Source organism: Oncorhynchus tshawytscha, linkage group LG30, assembly GCF_018296145.1.
Source record: "Oncorhynchus tshawytscha isolate Ot180627B linkage group LG30, Otsh_v2.0, whole genome shotgun sequence".
Lineage (NCBI taxonomy): Eukaryota > Metazoa > Chordata > Actinopteri > Salmoniformes > Salmonidae > Oncorhynchus > Oncorhynchus tshawytscha.
Genome location: NC_056458.1, coordinates 22,541,187 through 22,560,202, shown reverse-complemented (window position 1 = coordinate 22,560,202; position 19,016 = coordinate 22,541,187). Strand labels below are relative to the sequence as shown.

Sequence of the window (19,016 nt, the reverse complement as noted above, 5' to 3'; positions counted from 1 at the left end):
TGGCCTACCTGGTTAAATAAAGGTGAAATAAATAAATAAAATAATTAACGGAATCTACTCTGAACAGTTGATGTTGAGATGTGTCTGTTACTTGAGCTCTGTGAAGCATTTATTTGGGCTGCAATTTCTGAGGCTGGTAACTCCAATGAACTCTGGGTCTTCCTTTCCTGTGACTGTCCTCATGAGAGCCAGTTTCATCATAGCGCATGATGGTTTTTCCAACTGCACTTGAAGAGACTTTCAAAGTTCTTGATATTTTCCCGGATTGACTGACCTTCAATACATAAAATATTGATGGACTATCGTTTCTATTTTCTTATTTGAGCTGTTATTGCCATAATATGGACTTGGTCTTTTACCAAATAGGGTTATCTTCTGTATACCACCCCTACCTTGTCACAACACCACTGATTTGCTCAAACGCATTAAGAAGGAAAGAAATTCCACAAATGAGCTTATAACAAGAATGCCAAGAGTGTGCAAAGCTGTCATCAAGGGAAAGGGTGGCTACTTTGAAGAATCTGATTTGTTTAACACTTTTTTGGTTACTACATGATTCCATGTGTGTTATTTTATAGTTTTGATGTCTTCACTATTATTCTACAATGTAGAAAATTGTAAAATATAAAGAAAAACCCTTGAATGAGTAGACGTGTCCAAACTTTTGACTGGTACTCTATGTGTAAAGGAGTGTAAATTACTCTTCCTAGCCTGGTATTGAAAACCTTATATTGTGATGGATCGTACAGTGAAATTACTGTGATTGCTGATGCATTACACTGTAACGACCCAACTAAAGAGGAGTGACCATTACTCTGATTATTAAAGACTTCCCAGAATTAGTCCTAATGATATCATAGATAAACCATCTGTTTAGATTCAAAACTCCTTTAGAAGGAGATGGTAAAGATGAAACAATCAAACACTGTTTCCAGCACCTGATCCAAGGCCAGTTTCTCTTCTTTAGTAGCCTAATCTCAGAACCCATAACCAATCCTGCGCTAGCTAGCTAACTAGATTACATTTTTTCATCAAAGTTCATCACGAGAGATTACTCCTCTAGTTACTTCACTGAACATCAGGCCCACAGCACTCTCCAACATCCTAAAATAACCTGTATCTGTGGATCCATATCACACATAGTCATGGTCAGTTCATGACGCTTTACATTTGATGTAATCTGTGTGTGACTCCATTGAGGATAGTTACGCCCTCACTCAACTCTCTAACACTATCATCTTAAAATAACCTCTATCTATGGCTTCATATCAAACATAGTCATGATCAATTTATAATAACAACACATTTGATATGTAGCCGAGTGTGTGTGACTCCACTGAGGATAGTAAAAGCTCTCTCTATATTAAGAATACTTTACCCTCAGAACAGACTCAATTCGTTGGGACATGAACTCTTGGCTGGATGTCCTTTGGATAGTGGACCATTCTTGATACACACAGGAAACTGTTGAGCATGAAAAATCCAGCAGTATTGCAGTTCTTGACACAAACCGGTGCGTCTGGCACTTACTACCATACCCCTTTTAAAGGCACTTAAATCTTTTTTCTTGTCATTCCCCCTCTGAATGGCACACATACACAATCCATGTCTCAATTGTCTCAAGGCTTAAAAATCCTTCTTTAACCGGTCTCCTCCCCTTCATTTAGACTGATTGCAGTTGATTTAACAAGTGATATTAATAAGGGATCATAGCTTACATCTGGATTCACCTGGTCAGTCTGTTATGGAAATAGCTTAATGTTTTGTACACTGTATATGAAACATACTGTACGTGATACAAATACTTGACAGATGACAGATGCTACCCAAGGAGGCTGTAATTGGATGTTTAGCCTCATATGAAATGGACACACACGAGTGCGCACACGCGCATGCACACACATACATTCCGATGGAGGAAAACACAGTGTCAGACAGACAGCAGGAAGTGACAGCATAGATGGATCACACCACAGGGCTTATGGGACGCCTTCCAGTTGTTCTAGAGTACAAGTCACCATGAGAAGCTTGAGGACACCTCACCTCACACTGTGTGTTCAGTACAGAGGACTCATGTCTGAACTGGTTTTTACCCCAAATTTGGCCGATATAAATCTACAGTAATAAGAACAGTTCTGAAATCCTCAGTGACAAAATTCAAATGACTTCATTGATGTCTTCATTACGCCTTGGCCAGAAACCAAATCCTAAATGTAAACAATAAAAACACCTACATGATATGTGAACAACAATATACTGTATTCTGTGTATGAAATAGCCAATGCTCTCCCTCATTTAAGCGACCTGTTCGAGAGCAGTATAGTAGAGACATGTGTGTGACAGGTACCAAGAGTCTAATCTCTCCTGCTGGCATGCAGCAGCTATATTGTAGCCTCCGAATCAGAGCCTACCGTGCTCTCTCACACCACACACACTACTGCTCCGAAATGACACGACAACACTCACTAACTGACAACGCTACACTGTGAGGTGTGGGCTGTGGCCTCACAGGCTGCCTGTCTGGCTTTTCTCTATTGCCTTCTTGGCCACACTGTGAGTGACACAGGGACTTCACTGGCTGCACACACTGGGTGGAAAGAGATCCGGCTACAGAGGTGCTCCCACACACACACTCCTAAACACATACATGCACACACAAAGATGCATACGCAGCACTTACACACACACCTCTTTGTCAGCTGTGCAACAAGTTATTTTACACTAGAGGAGGCAATGAGCCCACAGACAGGAGCTGATAATGCGGATATGCTGTTCATGGATAGGACAGAGGTAGGACACAACCTGAAAGGAACATTTGTTGATGAGAGAACAGAAAGAAGCAAGAAGGGAGACAGATACCAATGGTTTCTCTGACTAATGTGAAGTTAAAGGCTGCTAAATTAAGTTAACAGAGACTTTGAAATGTAAATGTATTAAGCAGTCTATCCTTAGGGCAGCAGAGGGAGAGAGAGACAGAGAGAGAGGAGAGGCGAGAGAGAGATAGAGAGAGCGAGCGAGAGGCGAAAGAGAGAGGCGAGAGACAGAAAGAGAGAGAAGCTGCATGGGACAGCGATACCATCTCCACTGGCTGATTCCCTGCCTGCCTCTGACAGAGAGGAAGCTGCTGGAAGATAAAACACACTCAGCACTTTTCATGTCCAGATATCGTGAACCACACACACAGACACACACACACACTACTAGTCAATGAATATCCTTCTTCTTAGAATGTGACGAATAAGAGAAGAAGGGCCAAGTAAACCTACAGTACAAATAGAGCCACTGGCACTGTACAGCTCTCTATGTCTGATAATTAACCTTTAAATGGGATTTTCTGACATGGCATCAGATTCATAACTAAGCTGTTTGGCAATGCATGGCTTTGTTTGCCTCACATCAATAGAGCAAAGAGGGACAGAGAAGGGGGGAGAGAGAGAGTGAGTGAGAGATACTGATGAAGTGAATGAGTATAGATAGCCTCTGTGATGGAGAGAGTAGTGGTGAGTGAACAGAGCTAAGCTGGCATACGATACAGTACGGTAAGGTAGCAGACCTGACTCAGGTTCCTCCAGCCTACCCGCCTGGTTCCCCATGCTGGTTCGGTCCGCAGGTCTATTCACTATCCACACCAGGAAGGACTAATCCAAGAACCCCGGCCGCGGGGGAGGCGGCTTTGCTCAGAGAAACTCTCTATCTTACAGTATGTAGTCTCAGTCTGATCCACCGGCAGAGATAAATACAGGAGATAAAAATAATATCCCCTCCTTCCTTCCTCTCTCTTCTCTCCAGCTCTTCCTGAGGCAGAGTGAGTGGAGGCAGACTGTCCCGCTGCCGTGTGTGTGCTCAGTCCTCCAGGCTGGTGACAGTATGACACACTGGCAGAGCGGTGTGGGCTTCATAAACCCAGTGACGGCTGGAATCAGCACAGAGGAGGAGTGGCTTCTCCAGGCCCCACACACACCCACACCCACCGATCCTCCTTCTCTGCTCCTCCTCCTTCCCTGTCTCACAGACTCTCCCAGAGCTGTTCTACACTCTATCACAGTAGAGCAGAAATGACTGCTGCTTTTTAACAATGTACTGTACCTCAACACAGTAATCCCCTCTTTCTGGTACAGTATAATGAAAGAGAGAGAGACTGATAGAGGAGGAAGAGAGGAAGGAAAAATAAGGAGGAAAAGGACGTTTTGTCTTGTTGGCAGGGACTTACAGCAGAGCTCTCTCTTCTCTTCCCTTTCATGTTAACTCTCCTGACATCATCTGTCCAGCAGAGAGAAGAATCACCGATTAGCTGGAGCTAACTCTTAACACACGCATACAGTACATGCAGTATCTTTCTCCTCCTTTCACATACACGCATTCATGTGTACACACAAAATCACACACACTGCCAGTGTTTTCATAGCAAGACTGGGGGGCTGTTTTGGGGTGAGTGTGTATGAAAACGTTGGGAAGTTGTGTGTGTGAGGGGAGGGCGGTGCAGTGGGGGTGAGAGGAGAGGATAGCTTGTTTTTCCCCTCTCCCTCATTCACAATGTATGTGTCTGAAATATTCATGATGATAAAAGCCACAGTAGGAGAAATAAAGTCGGGAGTGAATTAATGTGTCATCTCCAGTTGGATTGGTACTTTTTTGAGCGATGTGACTTTAAGGCAACCTCTCTTTCTCTTTCCCTCCATCATTCAGTGCCTCCCTCTCTGTCACTATGTGTGTGATTGTATGTGTGCCTGTCTTTCTCTCTCTTTTATTTTATTGTGCTATTAAAGTTATAAGAGCCTCTATCTGTTGCAACATTAAGCATTTTGAATCATCTCATTAAGGGCGTAATAGTTTAGAAAGTCTAAGAGATGGTGCGGTGGTGCCTCCTCCTCCTCATCATTCTCCTCCTCCTTCTGTGTTCTCTACTGATCCTCTCTCCTGTCTGAGCCCATCACTGCAGAACCACCCTCGATAAACAAACATAGCTCTAATCCAGTTAAGAATGTCCTACTCGCCACAGGAGCACCATTTCTATGGCCTCCAAGAAACATTTAGAAGAATTTCAGTATTAGGGGGTTGCTTGGGGCACAGTTTTCTCATGACATAGATGGATGTTGTATGTACTTTAGTCGACACAAACCTTATGTCAGAATATCTACATATATTTTTCCTAAATAGACCATGGGCCGATTTCCTAGACACAAATTAAGTATTGTACTAAAAATCATTCTCAATGGAGATTCTCCATTGAAAGCACTTCTTAGTCCAGGACTTAATAGCCCTATATTTGCATGTTAATCCTATACTTTGAAGATATACTGGGTGGGTGTGGATTCCTGATTCCTCATTGCTAACATTACCAATGCTCTGAGTGTGTTTTAAGTGTGTGTGTGTGTATGTATGTGTGTGCTTGTTAGTGATTTGCTGGTTGACTCATAACCCGCAGTCCCCGTTATATCTGCATGGCGTGCGGGTTTAGGGCCATGAAATATTGTGTGGATGAATGGCGGGTGTGTGGCGGTCGAGTCGAAAAAAATACAAATATATCAAAACATCCACAAATGTATCAATTTCTATCTATCTATCTATAGGCTACATTTAGGTTTTTATTTGATTATTTGTAGGCTATTTGACATTAGTGCGTAAGCCTAAGCTTTAGGGCCTAACTGTACACCCGCCAAATAGCCTACATGCCAATCACCAAACGCTTTTGGGAACGGGCAGAAAAAGTTAAAGTAAATATACTAAGGCAAAAAGGACAATGTCAGAGTTTTATTCAATAAGAGAAAAGCTGTGAAACGCAGAGTTGAAAATAATGAGAAGGGAGGGACAGAAATGTAATGTTTAGGAAAGATTTGGTGGTGTTAAAAAATGATGTTAGCAGTGCCTATGTTATGTGTGATGCTTGTGAGGCACATCAAGGGAAGTGTAGACTATCGTTCAGATGGGTTAAATGGAAACTGAAATCTGGACAGTGACTGATGGTCTATAATTTCTTAATAGCCTTAATAGCATTAATATTAACTCCTGCAGAATTAAGCATTTCTTGCAGAAAAATGATACACAAAGTACATTTTGACTCGGGAATAGGAGTGAAGAAATATGATTTCTTTCTTTCAGCATCTTGAGAGAATGTGAATACGCAGTTAAGGACCGTCTGTAAATTAGGCAAAATATTGTTACGCTGTCTCTGACTGTAGCCAACAGTGCATTTTCTATATTTGCGGGTTAGGGCCTCATATTTTCATTTTCAGTCAGTTGTGGATGGGTTATTAGCAATTGCAGGCAGGTGAACAAACAGCTGACCCGCGCACCACCAGTACTTGTGTGTGTTTCTCTCTCTCTCTGTAAGCATGTATGCCTGTGTGTGTGTACAGTCGTCTCAAATAAAACTGTGAAGGACCTCGGCATTACTCTGGACCCTGATCTCTCTTTTGAAGAACATATCAAGACCATTTCGAGGACAGCTTTTTTCCATCTACGTAACATTGCAAAAATCAGAAACTTTCTGTCCAAAAATTATGCAGAAAAATGAATCCATGCATGTCACTTCTAGGTTAGACTACTGCAATGCTCTACTTTCCGGCTACCCGGATAAAGTACTAAATAAACTTCAGTTGGTGCTAAATACGGCTGCTAGAATCCTGACTAGAACCAAAAAATTTGATCATATTACTCCAGTGCTAGCCTCTCTACACTGGCTTCCTGTCAAAGCAAGGGCTGATTTCAAGGTTTTACTGCTAACCTACAAAGCATTACATGGGCTTGCTCCTACCTATCTCTCTGATTTGGTCCTGCCGTACATACCTACACGTACGCTACGGTCACAAGACGCAGGCCTCCTAATTATCCCTAGAATTTCTAAGCAAACAGCTGGAGGCAGGGCTTTCTCCTATAGAGCTCCATTTTTATGGAACGGTCTGCCTACCCATGTCAGACACGCAAACTCGGTCTCAACCTTTAAGTCTTTACTGAAGACTCATCTCTTCAGTGGGTCATATGATTGAGTGTAGTCTGGCCCAGGAGTGGGAAGGTGAATGGAAAGGCTCTGGAGCAACGAACCGCCCTTGCTGTCTCTGCCTGGCCGGTTCCCCTCTTTCCACCGGGATTCTCTGCTTCTAACCCTATTACAGGGGCTGAGTCATTGGCTTACTGGGGCTCTCTCATGCCGTCCCTGGAAGGGGTGCGTCACCTGAGTGGGTTGATTCACTGATGTGGTCATCCTGTCTGGGTTGGCGCCCCCCCTTGGGTTGTGCCATGGCGGAGATCTTTGTGGGCTATACTCGGCCCTGTCTCAGGATGGTAGGTTGGTGGTTGAAGATATCCCTCTAGTGGTGTGGGGGCTGTGCTTTGGCAAAGTGGGTGGGGTTATATCCTTCCTGTTTGGCCCTGTCCGGGGTGTCCTCGGATGGGTCCACAGTGTCTCCTGACCCCTCCTGTCTCAGCCTCCAGTATTTATGCTGCAGTAGTTTATGTGTCGGGGGGCTAGGGTCAGTTTGTTATATCTGGAGTACTTCTCCTGTCCTATTCGGTGTCCTGTGTGAATCTAAGTGTGCGTTCTCTAATTCTCTCCTTCTCTCTCTCGGAGGACCTGAGCCCTAGGACCATGCCCCAGGATTACCTGACATGATGACTCCTTGCTGTCCCCAGTCCACCTGGCCGTGCTGCTGCTCCAGTTTCAACTGTTCTGCCTTCTTCTTATTCGAACATGCTGGTCATTTATGAACATTTGAACATCTTGGCCATGTTCTGTTATAATCTCCACCCGGCACAGCCAGAAGAGGACTGGCCACCCCACATATGCTCTCTCTAATTCTCTCTTTTTTTCTCTCTCTCGGAGGACCTGAGCCCTAGGACCATGCCCCAGGACTACCTGACATGATGACTCCTTGCTGTCCCCAGTCCATCTGACCGTGCAGCTGCTCCAGTTTCAACTGTTCTGCCTTATTATTATACGACCATGCTGGTCATTTATGAACATTTGAACATCTTGGCCATGTTCTGTTATAATCTCCACCCGGCACAGCCAGAAGAGGACTGGCCACCCCACATAGCCTGGTTCCTCTCTAGGTTTCTTCCTAGGTTTTGGCCTTTCTAGGGAGTTTTTCCTAGCCACCGTGCTTCTACACCTGCATTGCTTGCTGTTTGGGGTTTTAGGCTGGGTTTCTGTACAGCACTTTGAGATATCAGCTGATGTACGAAGGGCTATATAAATACATTTGATTTGATTTGATTTGTGTGTGTGTGTGTGTGACGTAGAAGTCCGTCACTGACCACGGGCAGTATTTGGTTATTTAACGCACGAACACATTCATCACTCCTCCCTGCTCCATTATAAGATAAGTTAACAATGTGGGTCGACACACAAGTTAACTTCTCTGTCTTAGTACATACATTTCACACTTATGTCAATGTTCATATTTAATACAAGCAATATGTATTTTACTTATCGATGTTATGGATGAGCGCGTTGTTTGTTTGTTCTGTTCCTCTCTCTCTCCATCTCTGTAGCTTCCGGGTATGCTGGATAAGAACCCGAGCAAAGGGAATTGGGCTGACTTTATAGTGCCTATCCCAAATGGCTCATTAATGTAAAATGTGCATATTGAAAGACACTGTCAGTAGTGATGTAATTTTGCAAATGTTATGATGTGATATTGTTTCATAAACATGTTGCAATGTATATACTTTAGTATGTTTAGTTAATGGAAAATGTAGGTTTGACGAGGTAATTGCTTAATTAATTGTTCTGAGTGGAGGGGCTAGCCCTACAAAAGGAGCCTCTCTTTCAGTTCATGGGGAGGCTTTTTGGATTGAGCTGTGAATGGGGCAGCATTGTTTTTAGCTGGCTCATAAGGCATATGATGGCAGTACTGTTGTTTTTGTTCCGTAATCACTTTGTAAATAAACACCCTTGCACAGAATAACTTTTGTGGCTCCGCCATCTTTTTATTTTGATAGAGGTCAGGTTTTCCAGTATAGCCTTCTGGCCTACTCTATGTGACTGTGTGTGTGTGTGTGTGTGTGTGTGTGTGTGTGTGTGTGTCTGTCTGTCTGTCATGGTAGAATGCTTATGGAGGCTAAAGAGGACTGAGGAGTCCCAGTGGTATTGAGGCATGTTGGATTAATTCATATGGCAGTGATGAGGAGGAGCTAGAGAGAGTGACTATGCCCCAGTCAGGTGAGCTCCATTGCGACCCCCAGACACACACTGTCCCTTCATGGCCCAGAGTGTGTCCAAAATGTCACCCTAATTACTATATAATGCACTACACAGTGGCTTCTTCCTTGCTGAGCGGCCTTTTAGGTTATGTCGATATAGGACTTGTTTTACTGTGGATATAAATACTTTTGTACCTGTTTCCTCAAGCATCTTCACGGTCCTTTGCTGTTGTTCTGGGATTGATTTGCACTTTTCACACCAAAGTATGATCATCTCTAGGAGACAGAATGCGTCTCCTTCCTGAGCGGTATGACGGCTGCGTGGTCCCATGGTGTTTATACTTGCGTACTGTTTGTTCAGATGAACGTGATTCTTTCAGGCATTTGGAAAATACTCCCATGGAAGAACCAGACTTGTGGAGGTCTACAATTTTTTTTCTAAGGTCTTGGCTGATTTATTTTGGTTTTCCCATGATGACAAGCAGAGGCACTGGGTTTGAAGGTAGGCCTTGAAATATATCCACAGGTACACCTCCAATTGACTCAAATGATGTCAATTAGTCTGTCAGAAGCTTCTAAAGCCATGACATCATTTCCTGGAATTTCCCAAGCTGTTTAAAGGCACAGTCAAAGGCACAGCTGTTTAAAGGCACAGTGTATGTAAACTTCTGACCCACTGGAATTGTGATACAGTGAAATAATCTGTCTGTAAACAATTGTTGGAACAATTACTTGTGTCATGCACAAAGTAGATGTCTTAACCAACTTGCCAAAACTATAGTTTGTGAGAAACAGAGAGACATTGTTGGGTGGGTCTCCCATTATTACAGCTAACTAACTATGCTAGCTAATCAGTTTGTGGTCCATGTTTACAGCAAGTAAGTTCAGTGGGTTCTTAATGAAATGGAAGTGAAGAGTGTGCGGTAAACGTGGCAGCAGGTGTGAAGGCTTCCTAACCTAAGTTGGTCCTGATGACAAATACTGACCTCCTAATGACCGTGGCACAGTGTGAGTGTCAGACAGGGCCAGAGGGGCTCCAGAATTAGCGTCTGGGCTGAATCAGTCATCACAATGAGATCTTCTTTGCCCTCTAGTAGTTTAGAACACTGTCAAGTCACCAGTTACAGCTGTGGACACTGTGTTCTAACAGCAGATATATTTGTTTCGGCTTCACAGATATTGATATTGAGCCACAGAGAATTTTCAAATATCTATTGTATCTTTAAGTCAAGACACTGCTACTGGAAAAGGCAATAAAATGACTGAGTAAAACTGGCCCTTTGAACAGTGACACACCACGAGACCTTCAAAGTTCAAACTGCCTGCAGTAAGTGCTCTGCATCCATTCCAGAACAGCAGTGTGTAAATCAGAACAGGTGTGAGGTAATTGGAGTACCCATCCATGAAGTAGCTACTACTGCACATCATCTTATCTCATCAGGGCTGATGATAAAAATGTTATTTATAGAGTAACAACTGCTCCGTCTTCTCTCCTGGCACTCCACAGGGGATCCTCTACCCTCTTCATTTAGATATTGATGAAGTGCTTAAATAAGTCATCTGGACGTGGCTGTGGTGTTAAACCCTCGTCTGATGGCACAGTGTGAATATAAATATCTGTTCTCTCTCTCTCTCTCTCTCTCAGGAGCTGTGGGACTTGGGACAGGCTCTGGCTGGTTCTTAGCAGCAGATGGAGAGGGACAGCAGAGAGTGGAGTCATGGTCTCTAGATGACACTGGTGTGATGATCACAACAAAAGGATGTCACTTTACTAAATAAGCAGAGTGACATCAAGTTAATTTATTCATACCTCCAAGGACATTGGGATTCTATCACTACCTCACAAGAATGTAGCCTAACATTTTGCCTTAACTAGTTAGGTGATAGTACGGTATGCACAAACTAATGAATCACGTTGTTGGAACAGTGTAAGACAGGCATGGCTGATGCATAACTTGCCTTTAAACTGTGGCATTTGAGAGAGTAGCCTACTACACGCTCACACATAGACTACATAGAACAAGTGAAACATCTTTCAATAAAATGTTCAATCTGGTATTTGGAAGAAACATCAAAGCCAACATCAAACATCACGAATGAAAGCAGATTTTGATGTATAGAACATGTGTAATGTCTGACAAGTCTGAACAATGCTAAGGTAATGAAAACTGTGGCTCAAAGCCTTGCAGGTCCAGATTGCCTGAATAGGAGCAGAATGGAGTTTACAAGACTAACACGACAATGCTGAGAGTTACATAATCCAGCAATAAAAACTGGCTTTGGTACAAAATACTTACCACAGAGCAAGGTGGTGAGAAGATCAAGTAAATCAAGAAAATAATACGTTGACATAAAATCAATAGAGGTAATTTACCTCCACCAGCACATACAGAACATAACCATCTTTCATTCATTGTGACTGACAGCATGGTACAAATCCTCAAAAGCTACAGTAGATTTCACTAAACTCTAAGCATTGTCCTTGCATATCCTCATCAATACATCAAGATAAAACACAGATATTTCACTCAAAATATAAGATCACATCATACGTTTAAATATCAGACCACAAGGCAAATCTATATTAAAATATTACATTTTCCCTGCCTGATATCTCATCTCATGTCATGACTTCCGCCGAAGTTGGTCCCTCTCCTTGTTCGGGTGGCGTTCGGCGGTCGACGTCACCGGCTTTCTAGTCACCACCGATCCATGTTTCATTTTTGTTTTGTTTTGTCTTCATTATACTCACCTGGTTTTTATTCCATAATCAGTGTTCCTTATTTAACCCTCTGGCTTCCCCTTTTGTGTTGTGCGTGATTGTTTTTGTCAAGTGGTTCCGTGTACGTGATCTGGATTGTTTATGTTTACCCTTGTTGGATTATTGTTGAATTTGAGTAAATATCGTGGCTTTACTCATACTTGTGTCCTGCGCCTGACTCCGCCTTATTCCATTCACCAAGAACATTGACAGAATCATGCGCCAACAGAATGGAGTCAGCAGGTGCACCCAGCCCTCCTCTACCTGTGGAGGAGCATGTCCAGCAACACGCGACTATGTTGCAGTGTCTCGGTACTGCCATGGATTGCGTGCTGCAAACTATGGAGAGATGGGAGAGAGGGGTTTTCTGGCAACCCCATCATCATCACCCCAGCTCCCACAACAATCTTCCTCGATGTCGATGTGTGAACGCCCTCATCTCCTGTCTGACAAGTAAAGTACTTGAATGGGCCAACGCTGGACTTTCGAACTCTGGCCGCCGGCACGGGATGGGATGAGCGAGCCCTGATCGACCACTACAGGTGTAGTTTACGCGAGGACGTTCGTAGGGAGCTAGCCTGCAGGGACACCACCCTTAACCTGTTGGCCTCCCGCGGACGTCCGGATCGGGGTCCGTCGTTTCCATCCCCCAGCACTTCCGATCCAACGCCGATGGAGCTGGGAGGTGCTGCTATGAGGGGGACCATTCCCTGGGACCCCAGTGGCCGCAGAGGGCACACTGCTGGTCGGTGCTGGGGAGGTTCCCCAGGGAGTCGAGGTAGCAGGCAGAGCGCTGGGGATCATCCAAGGTGAGTAGGCACCCGACTCCCTGTTGCGCACATGTGGTTGTATATAGAATTTCCTGAGTTTTCCCCGCATTCCCAGCATAAGGCGCTGGTCGATTCAGGCGCAGCTGGGAACTTTATGGACCGTTCCATTGCACGTAGATTAGGGATCCCTATTGTTCCTGTTGATGTTCCCTTCCCTGTACATGCCTTAGATAGTCGTCCTTTGGGGTCGGGGCTAATTAGGGAGGTCACAGCTCCACTCTGTATGATAACGCAGGAGTGTCATGAGGAGAGAATTAGTCTCTTCCTGATCGACTCCCCTGCGTTTCCTGTTGTGTTGGGCCTTCCCTGGTTGGGCTCACATGACCCCACTATTTCGTGGCAACAGAGGGCTCTCAAACGGATGGTCCCATCAGTGCTCAGGGAGGTGTGTAGGTGTTTCCTTAGGTGCAACTACGGTGGAGGGTCCAAACCAGGTCTCCACCATGCACATTCCCCCCGAATATGCCGATTTGGCACTCGCCTTCTGTAAAAAGAAGGTGACTCAATTACCATCCCATCGACGGAGGGATTGTGCGATAAATCTCTTGGTAGACGGCGGCTATGGAAACATATGTCACCGAATCTCTGGGACAGGGATACATTCGGCCTTCCACTTCACCTGCCTCCTCGAGTTTCTTTTTTGTGAAGAAGGACGAAGGTTTACACCCGTGTATTGACTATCGAGGTCTTAATCAGATCACGGTAAAGTACAGTTACCCGCTACCTCTCATAGCCAGTGTGACAGGGTTATTGCACGGGGCGAGCTTCTTCACAAAATTGGATCTCAGGAGCACTTACAACCTGGTGCGTATCCAGGCGGGGGATGAGTGGAAGACAGCATTTAGTACCACTTCTGGGCACTATGAGTACCTCGTCATGCCGTACGGGTTGATGAAGGCTCCTTCAGTCTTCCAATCCTTTGTAGATGAGATTTTCAGGGACCTGCACGGGCAGGGTGTGGTGGTGTATATAGATGACATTCTAATATAGTCCGCCACACGTGCCGAGCATGTGTCCCTGGTACGCAGGGTGCTTGGTCGACTGTTGGAGCATGACCTATACGTCAAGGCTGAGAAATGTCTGTTCTTCCAACAGTCCGTCTCCTTCCTAGGGTACTGCTTTTCCGCGTCAGGGGTGGAGATGGAAAATGACCGCATTTCAGCCGTGCGTAATTGGCCGACTCAACCACGGTTAAGGAGGTGCAGCGGCTCTTAGGGTTTGCCAACTACTACCGGAGGTTTATCCGGGGCTTTGGTCAGGTAGCGGCTCCCATTACCTCCTTGCTGAAGGGGGGACCGGTGCAACTGCAGTGGTCAGCTGGGGTGGACAGGGCTTTTAGTCACCTGAAGGCTCTGTTACCTTGGCTCCCGTGCTGGCTCATCCTGATCCCTCCTTGGCATTTATAGTAGAGGTGGACGCGTCCGAGGCTGGGATAGGAGCTGTGCTGTCTCAGCGCTCGGGTACGCCACTAAAGCCCCTATGCTTTCTTTTTGAAGAAGCTCAGCCCGGCGGAGAGGAACTATGATGTGGGGGACCGGGAGCTGTTGGCTGTTGTCGGGGCTCTGAAGGCGTGGAGACATTGGCTTGAGGGGGCTAGACACCCTCTCTCATTTGGACTGACCACCTTAATCTGGAGTACAGCCGGGCGGCGAGGAGGCTGAACCCTCGCCAGTCGAGGTGGGCCATGTTTTTCACCCGCTTTGTTTTCACCCTATCATACAGACCAGGTTCCCAGAACGTGAAGGCAGACGCGCTGTCCCGGATGTATGACACAGAGGAGCGGTCCGTGGATCCCACTCCCATAATTCCGGCTGTTTGCCTGGTGGCACTGGTGGTATGGGTGGTGGACGCAGACATCGAGCGGGCATCTGTACGTTCCGTCTGATGTGGATCGGTTTTCTAAGTCTTGCCGTCTCCTTACTTTGCCCGGTATCCCCACAGCCCTACAGACCGCGGAGGCCCTGTTCACTCACGTATTCCGGCACTACGGGGTGCCTGAGGATATAGTTTCTGATCGGGGTCCCCAATTCACGTCTAAAGTCTGGAGGGCGTTTATGGAACGCCTGGGGGTCTCGGTCAGCCTCACCACAGGTTTTCACCCTGAGAGTAACGGGCAGGTGGAGAGAGTTAACCAGGATGTGGGTAGGTTTCTGCAGTCCTATTACCAGGACCGGCCGGGGGAGTGGGCGGATTTCATCCCTTGGCCCAGAAGTCCCTCCGCCACTAACCTATCACCTTTTCAGTGTGTGCTGGGTTATCAGCCGGTTCTGGCACCATGGCATCAGAGCCAGATTGAGGCTCCTGCGGTGGATGAATGGTTTCGGCACTCAGAAGAAACATGGGACGCTGCCCATGTGCGTCTACAACGGGCCATCAGGCGGCAGAAGACGAGTGCCAACCGCCATCGCAGTGAGGCCCCAGTGTATGCACCAGGGGACCGGGTCTGGCTCTCGACCCGAAACCTGCCCCTTCGTCTGCCCTGCTGGAAGTTGGGTCCGCGGTTTGTGGGGCCATTTAAAGTCCTGAGGAGACTTAACGAGGTTTGTTATAAGTTACAACTTCCCCTGATTACCGTATTAAACCCTCGTTCCATGTGTCTCTCCTTAGGCCGGTGGTGGCTGGTCCGCTCCAGCAGTCTTGAGGTGCGGGAGGTTCCTCCGCCCCCTCTGGACATCAAGGGGGCCCCGGCGTATACGGTGTGAGCCATCATGGATTCAAGGAGTCGGGCGAGAAGCCTCCAGTACCTCGTGGAGTGGGAGGGGTACTGTCTGGAGGAGAGATGCTGGGTGTCGGTGGAGTAAATCCTGGATCCGTCCTTACTGCAGGAATTTCACCGTCTCCATCCGGGTCGCCCTGCGTCTCGTCCTCCGGGTCGTCCCCGAGGCCGGTGTCGGCACGCTGCTGGGGCAAGCATGTCAAGGGGTGGTGTGGGGGGGGGGGGTACTGTCACAACTTCCCCTCTCCTTGTTCGGGTGGCGTTCGGCGGTCGACGTCACTGGCTTTCTAGTCACCACCGATCCATGTTTCATTTTCGTTTTGTTTCATCTTCATTATACTCACCTGGTTTCTATTCCATAATCAGTGTTCCTTATTTAACCCTCTGGCTTCCCCTTTTGTGTTGTGCGTGATTGTTTTTGTCAAGTGGTTCGGTGTACGTGATCTGGATTGTTTATGTTTATCCTTGTTTGATTATTGATTAATTTGAGAAAATATCATGGCTTTACTCATACCTGTGTCCAGCGCCTGACTCCGCCTTATTCCATTCACCTAGAACATTGACATCTCAGAAAAGAAGGGGTGTTTCTCATAATGCATAATACCGTACCCTGAACACGCAAATTGGGAGCACGGGAGGGCCGGAATATGAGTCCAAATCAAAGTATGCGAAACAGAGCATGGAGGGCACTTCTCGAGTGCGTACTCCGTTTGTACATATTTAGAGGTATGCATCGATGCAAGCTTCAACGGAAAGTACGCAAAGAAATATGACGCAACCCCTTAAAATGAATTTTTAAAAATCAATGTAGACAATTATAATACCTTTCATTTCAACAAGGAACACAGACTGAGACCAATGTCACTTTTACAGCTGGGCCCGGCGTATACATGTTTACACATACAATTTAGGTACAATGATTAAGAAATTACACAACACAAACAAAACGATCACAGAAAACAAAAAAATACAAACAACAGCAGATTGTTACATTTACACATAGGTTATTCCTAACTTGCATTACCCGAAGCAGTTACAAGCAATACAAAAATACAAATCCTCCAATAAATATTTAAAACGGGCAAGGGGAACAAGAGTCTCAAGTTTAAATTTGGTCTGCAGTCTATGCCATAAGCAAGGAGTGTAACAGGAAACATATATAGCTAGCTGATATAGCTAGCTGATTGTTATGAATTGAAATGGTTGCTTTGTGTATATCTTGTTTTGTCTCTATTGCCAGTGGCCTGGCTGGAAGACGGTTCAGTGAATGGGTAAGTCAACAGGGCTAACTCGTTAACAAGCAAGCCACGAAAAATGTACATCTACCTTGCATAACATTAGTTGTAGGTCATTTTTGCCTGTTTAACTAGCTGGCTAACTAGATTACTACGATTCACATATCTAGCTGATAATTATGAAAACATTTGCTTTGTGTATATTGTTTCTGTATGATATGTTGGATAAAGGAATAATGACAGACACCAATGTCAGGTTCAATGGCCTTGTTTGTGCATTGTACAAATCCCTACAACTGGAGTCCGGGGAACAGTCCGGCTAGTCTATTACCTATCAACTAGACTCCGTAACATCATCCTTTTCAATAGAAAGTGCAAACATAAAGGCACAACATTAAGTTCTTAACAGTCAGGTCATAACAATAGAAAAAGCATAACATTTTCTTTTTACTTCAGTTGTCATCTTCCTTTTTAAATTTAATTATTTAAGAAAATATATATATTTTAATTAACCGAGGGCAAGTTAACAGTCCCTTGCTTACAGAGTAAGCCTGTCCGGTGGCTTGCACAGCCGACCCACCCGTGAGTAAGTATTCGCTCTGACAGGGGTAGGATTAGGGGCACGAGCTGGAGAGCTTGGTGGGGTAGAAGCCTCACCTTCAGTTGGCCCATGTCTCAATTCTGCGCCCCTTACCCTTAGGCCTGGACTGTGATCCAGCTCATCTAGGTGAGTGTAAATCAAATCAAATCAAATTTTATTTGTCACATACACATGGTTAGCAGATGTTAATGCGAGTGTAGCGAAATGCTTGTGCTTCTAGTTCCGACAATGCAGTAATAACCAACAAGTAATCTAACTAACAATTCCAAAACTACTGTCTTATACACAGTGTAAGGGGATAAAGAATATGTACATAAGGATATATGAATGAGTGATGGTACAGAGCAGCATAGGCAAGATACAGTAGATGATATCGAGTACAGTATATACATATGAGATGAGTATGTAAACAAAGTGGCATAGTTAAAGTGGCTAGTGATACATGTATTACATAAGGATGCAGTCGATGATATAGAGTACAGTGTATACGTATGCATATGAGATGAATAATGTAGGGTAAGTAACATTATATAAGGTAGCATTGTTTAAAGTGGCTAGTGATATATTTACATCATTTCCGATCGATTCCCATTATTAAAGTGGCTGGAGTTGAGTCAGTGTCAGTGTGTTGGCAGCAGCCACTCAATGTTAGTGGTGGCTGTTTAACAGTCTGATGGCCTTGAGATAGAAGCTGTTTTTCAGTCTCTCGGTCCCAGCTTTGATGCACCTGTACTGACCTCGCCTTCTGGATGATAGCGGGGTGAACAGGCAGTGGCTCGGGTGGTTGATGTCCTTGATGATCTTTATGGCCTTCCTGTAACATCGGGTGGTGTAGGTGTCCTGGAGGGCAGGTAGTTTGCCCCCGGTGATGCGTTGTGCAGACCTCACTACCCTCTGGAGAGCCTTACGGTTGAGGGCGGAGCAGTTCCGTACCAGGCGGTGATACAGCCCGCCAGGATGCTCTCGATTGTGCATCTGTAGAAGTTTGTGAGTGCTTTTGGTGACAAGCCGAATTTCTTCAGCCTCCTGAGGTTGAAGAGGCGCTGCTGCGCCTTCTTCACGATGCTGTCTGTGTGAGTGGACCAATTCAGTTTGTCTGTGATGTGTATGCCGAGGAACTTAAAACTTGCTACCCTCTCCACTACTGTTCCATCGATGTGGATAGGGGGGTGTTCCCTCTGCTTGCCATTTGCTTTTGGGTGTCTTGGAGAGGAGGTCACGTGGTCAAACTCCCATTCTGAGGCGAAACGCTTGAACTGTGCAGTGAATTGTGGGCCATTGTCCGTGATTACCTTGTCAGGCCGACCTTGCCTTGCAAACTGACCTTGCAGCGCTTTATGACCGTCTCTGCAGACAAGTCAGGGAGCAGTTCAATTTCCCAAAAGTCAGAGTAGTGATCAACGATGAGAAGATAGTCCTTTTGTCTGTGGCTGAATAAGTCCATGCTGACGATTTGCCAGGCCCTTGTGGGCAGTTTGTGTGACATCATGGTTTCCTTTTGCTGTTCATGAGCGTACTCGTTGCATGTTGTACAGTTGCTGACAAAGTCTTTAATTTCTGCTTGCATGTTTGGCCAGTATAATGTTTCACGAGCCTGGCGGTAGCATGCGTCACCTCCAACGTGACTTGAGTGTATGCGGGTAAGCATCTCTGGACGTAGTGATTTGGGAATAATGACCTTCTGACCTCTGAACAAGATGCCATTTTGCACGCTGATCTCATCTCGAAAGGT

At 45.5% G+C, this 19,016-nt stretch overlaps 1 protein-coding gene across 6 annotated transcripts in view; it reads right to left on the bottom strand.

Moving 5' to 3' along the window:
• Positions 1–19,016, bottom strand: part of LOC112228568 (cytospin-B) — a 195,012-nt gene that overhangs the window by 89,880 nt on the left and 86,116 nt on the right. The window contains exon 1 of one of the 6 annotated variants that reach the window (XM_024393994.2): positions 3,554–3,915. The exons of the other annotated variants lie outside the window; for them this stretch is intronic. Coding sequence (XP_024249762.1) covers positions 3,554–3,593 — 40 coding nt within the window. The 5' untranslated portion in view covers positions 3,594–3,915. Of the gene's footprint in view, positions 1–3,553; positions 3,916–19,016 lie in introns of those variants that run through there. 6 annotated transcript variants of the gene reach the window in all.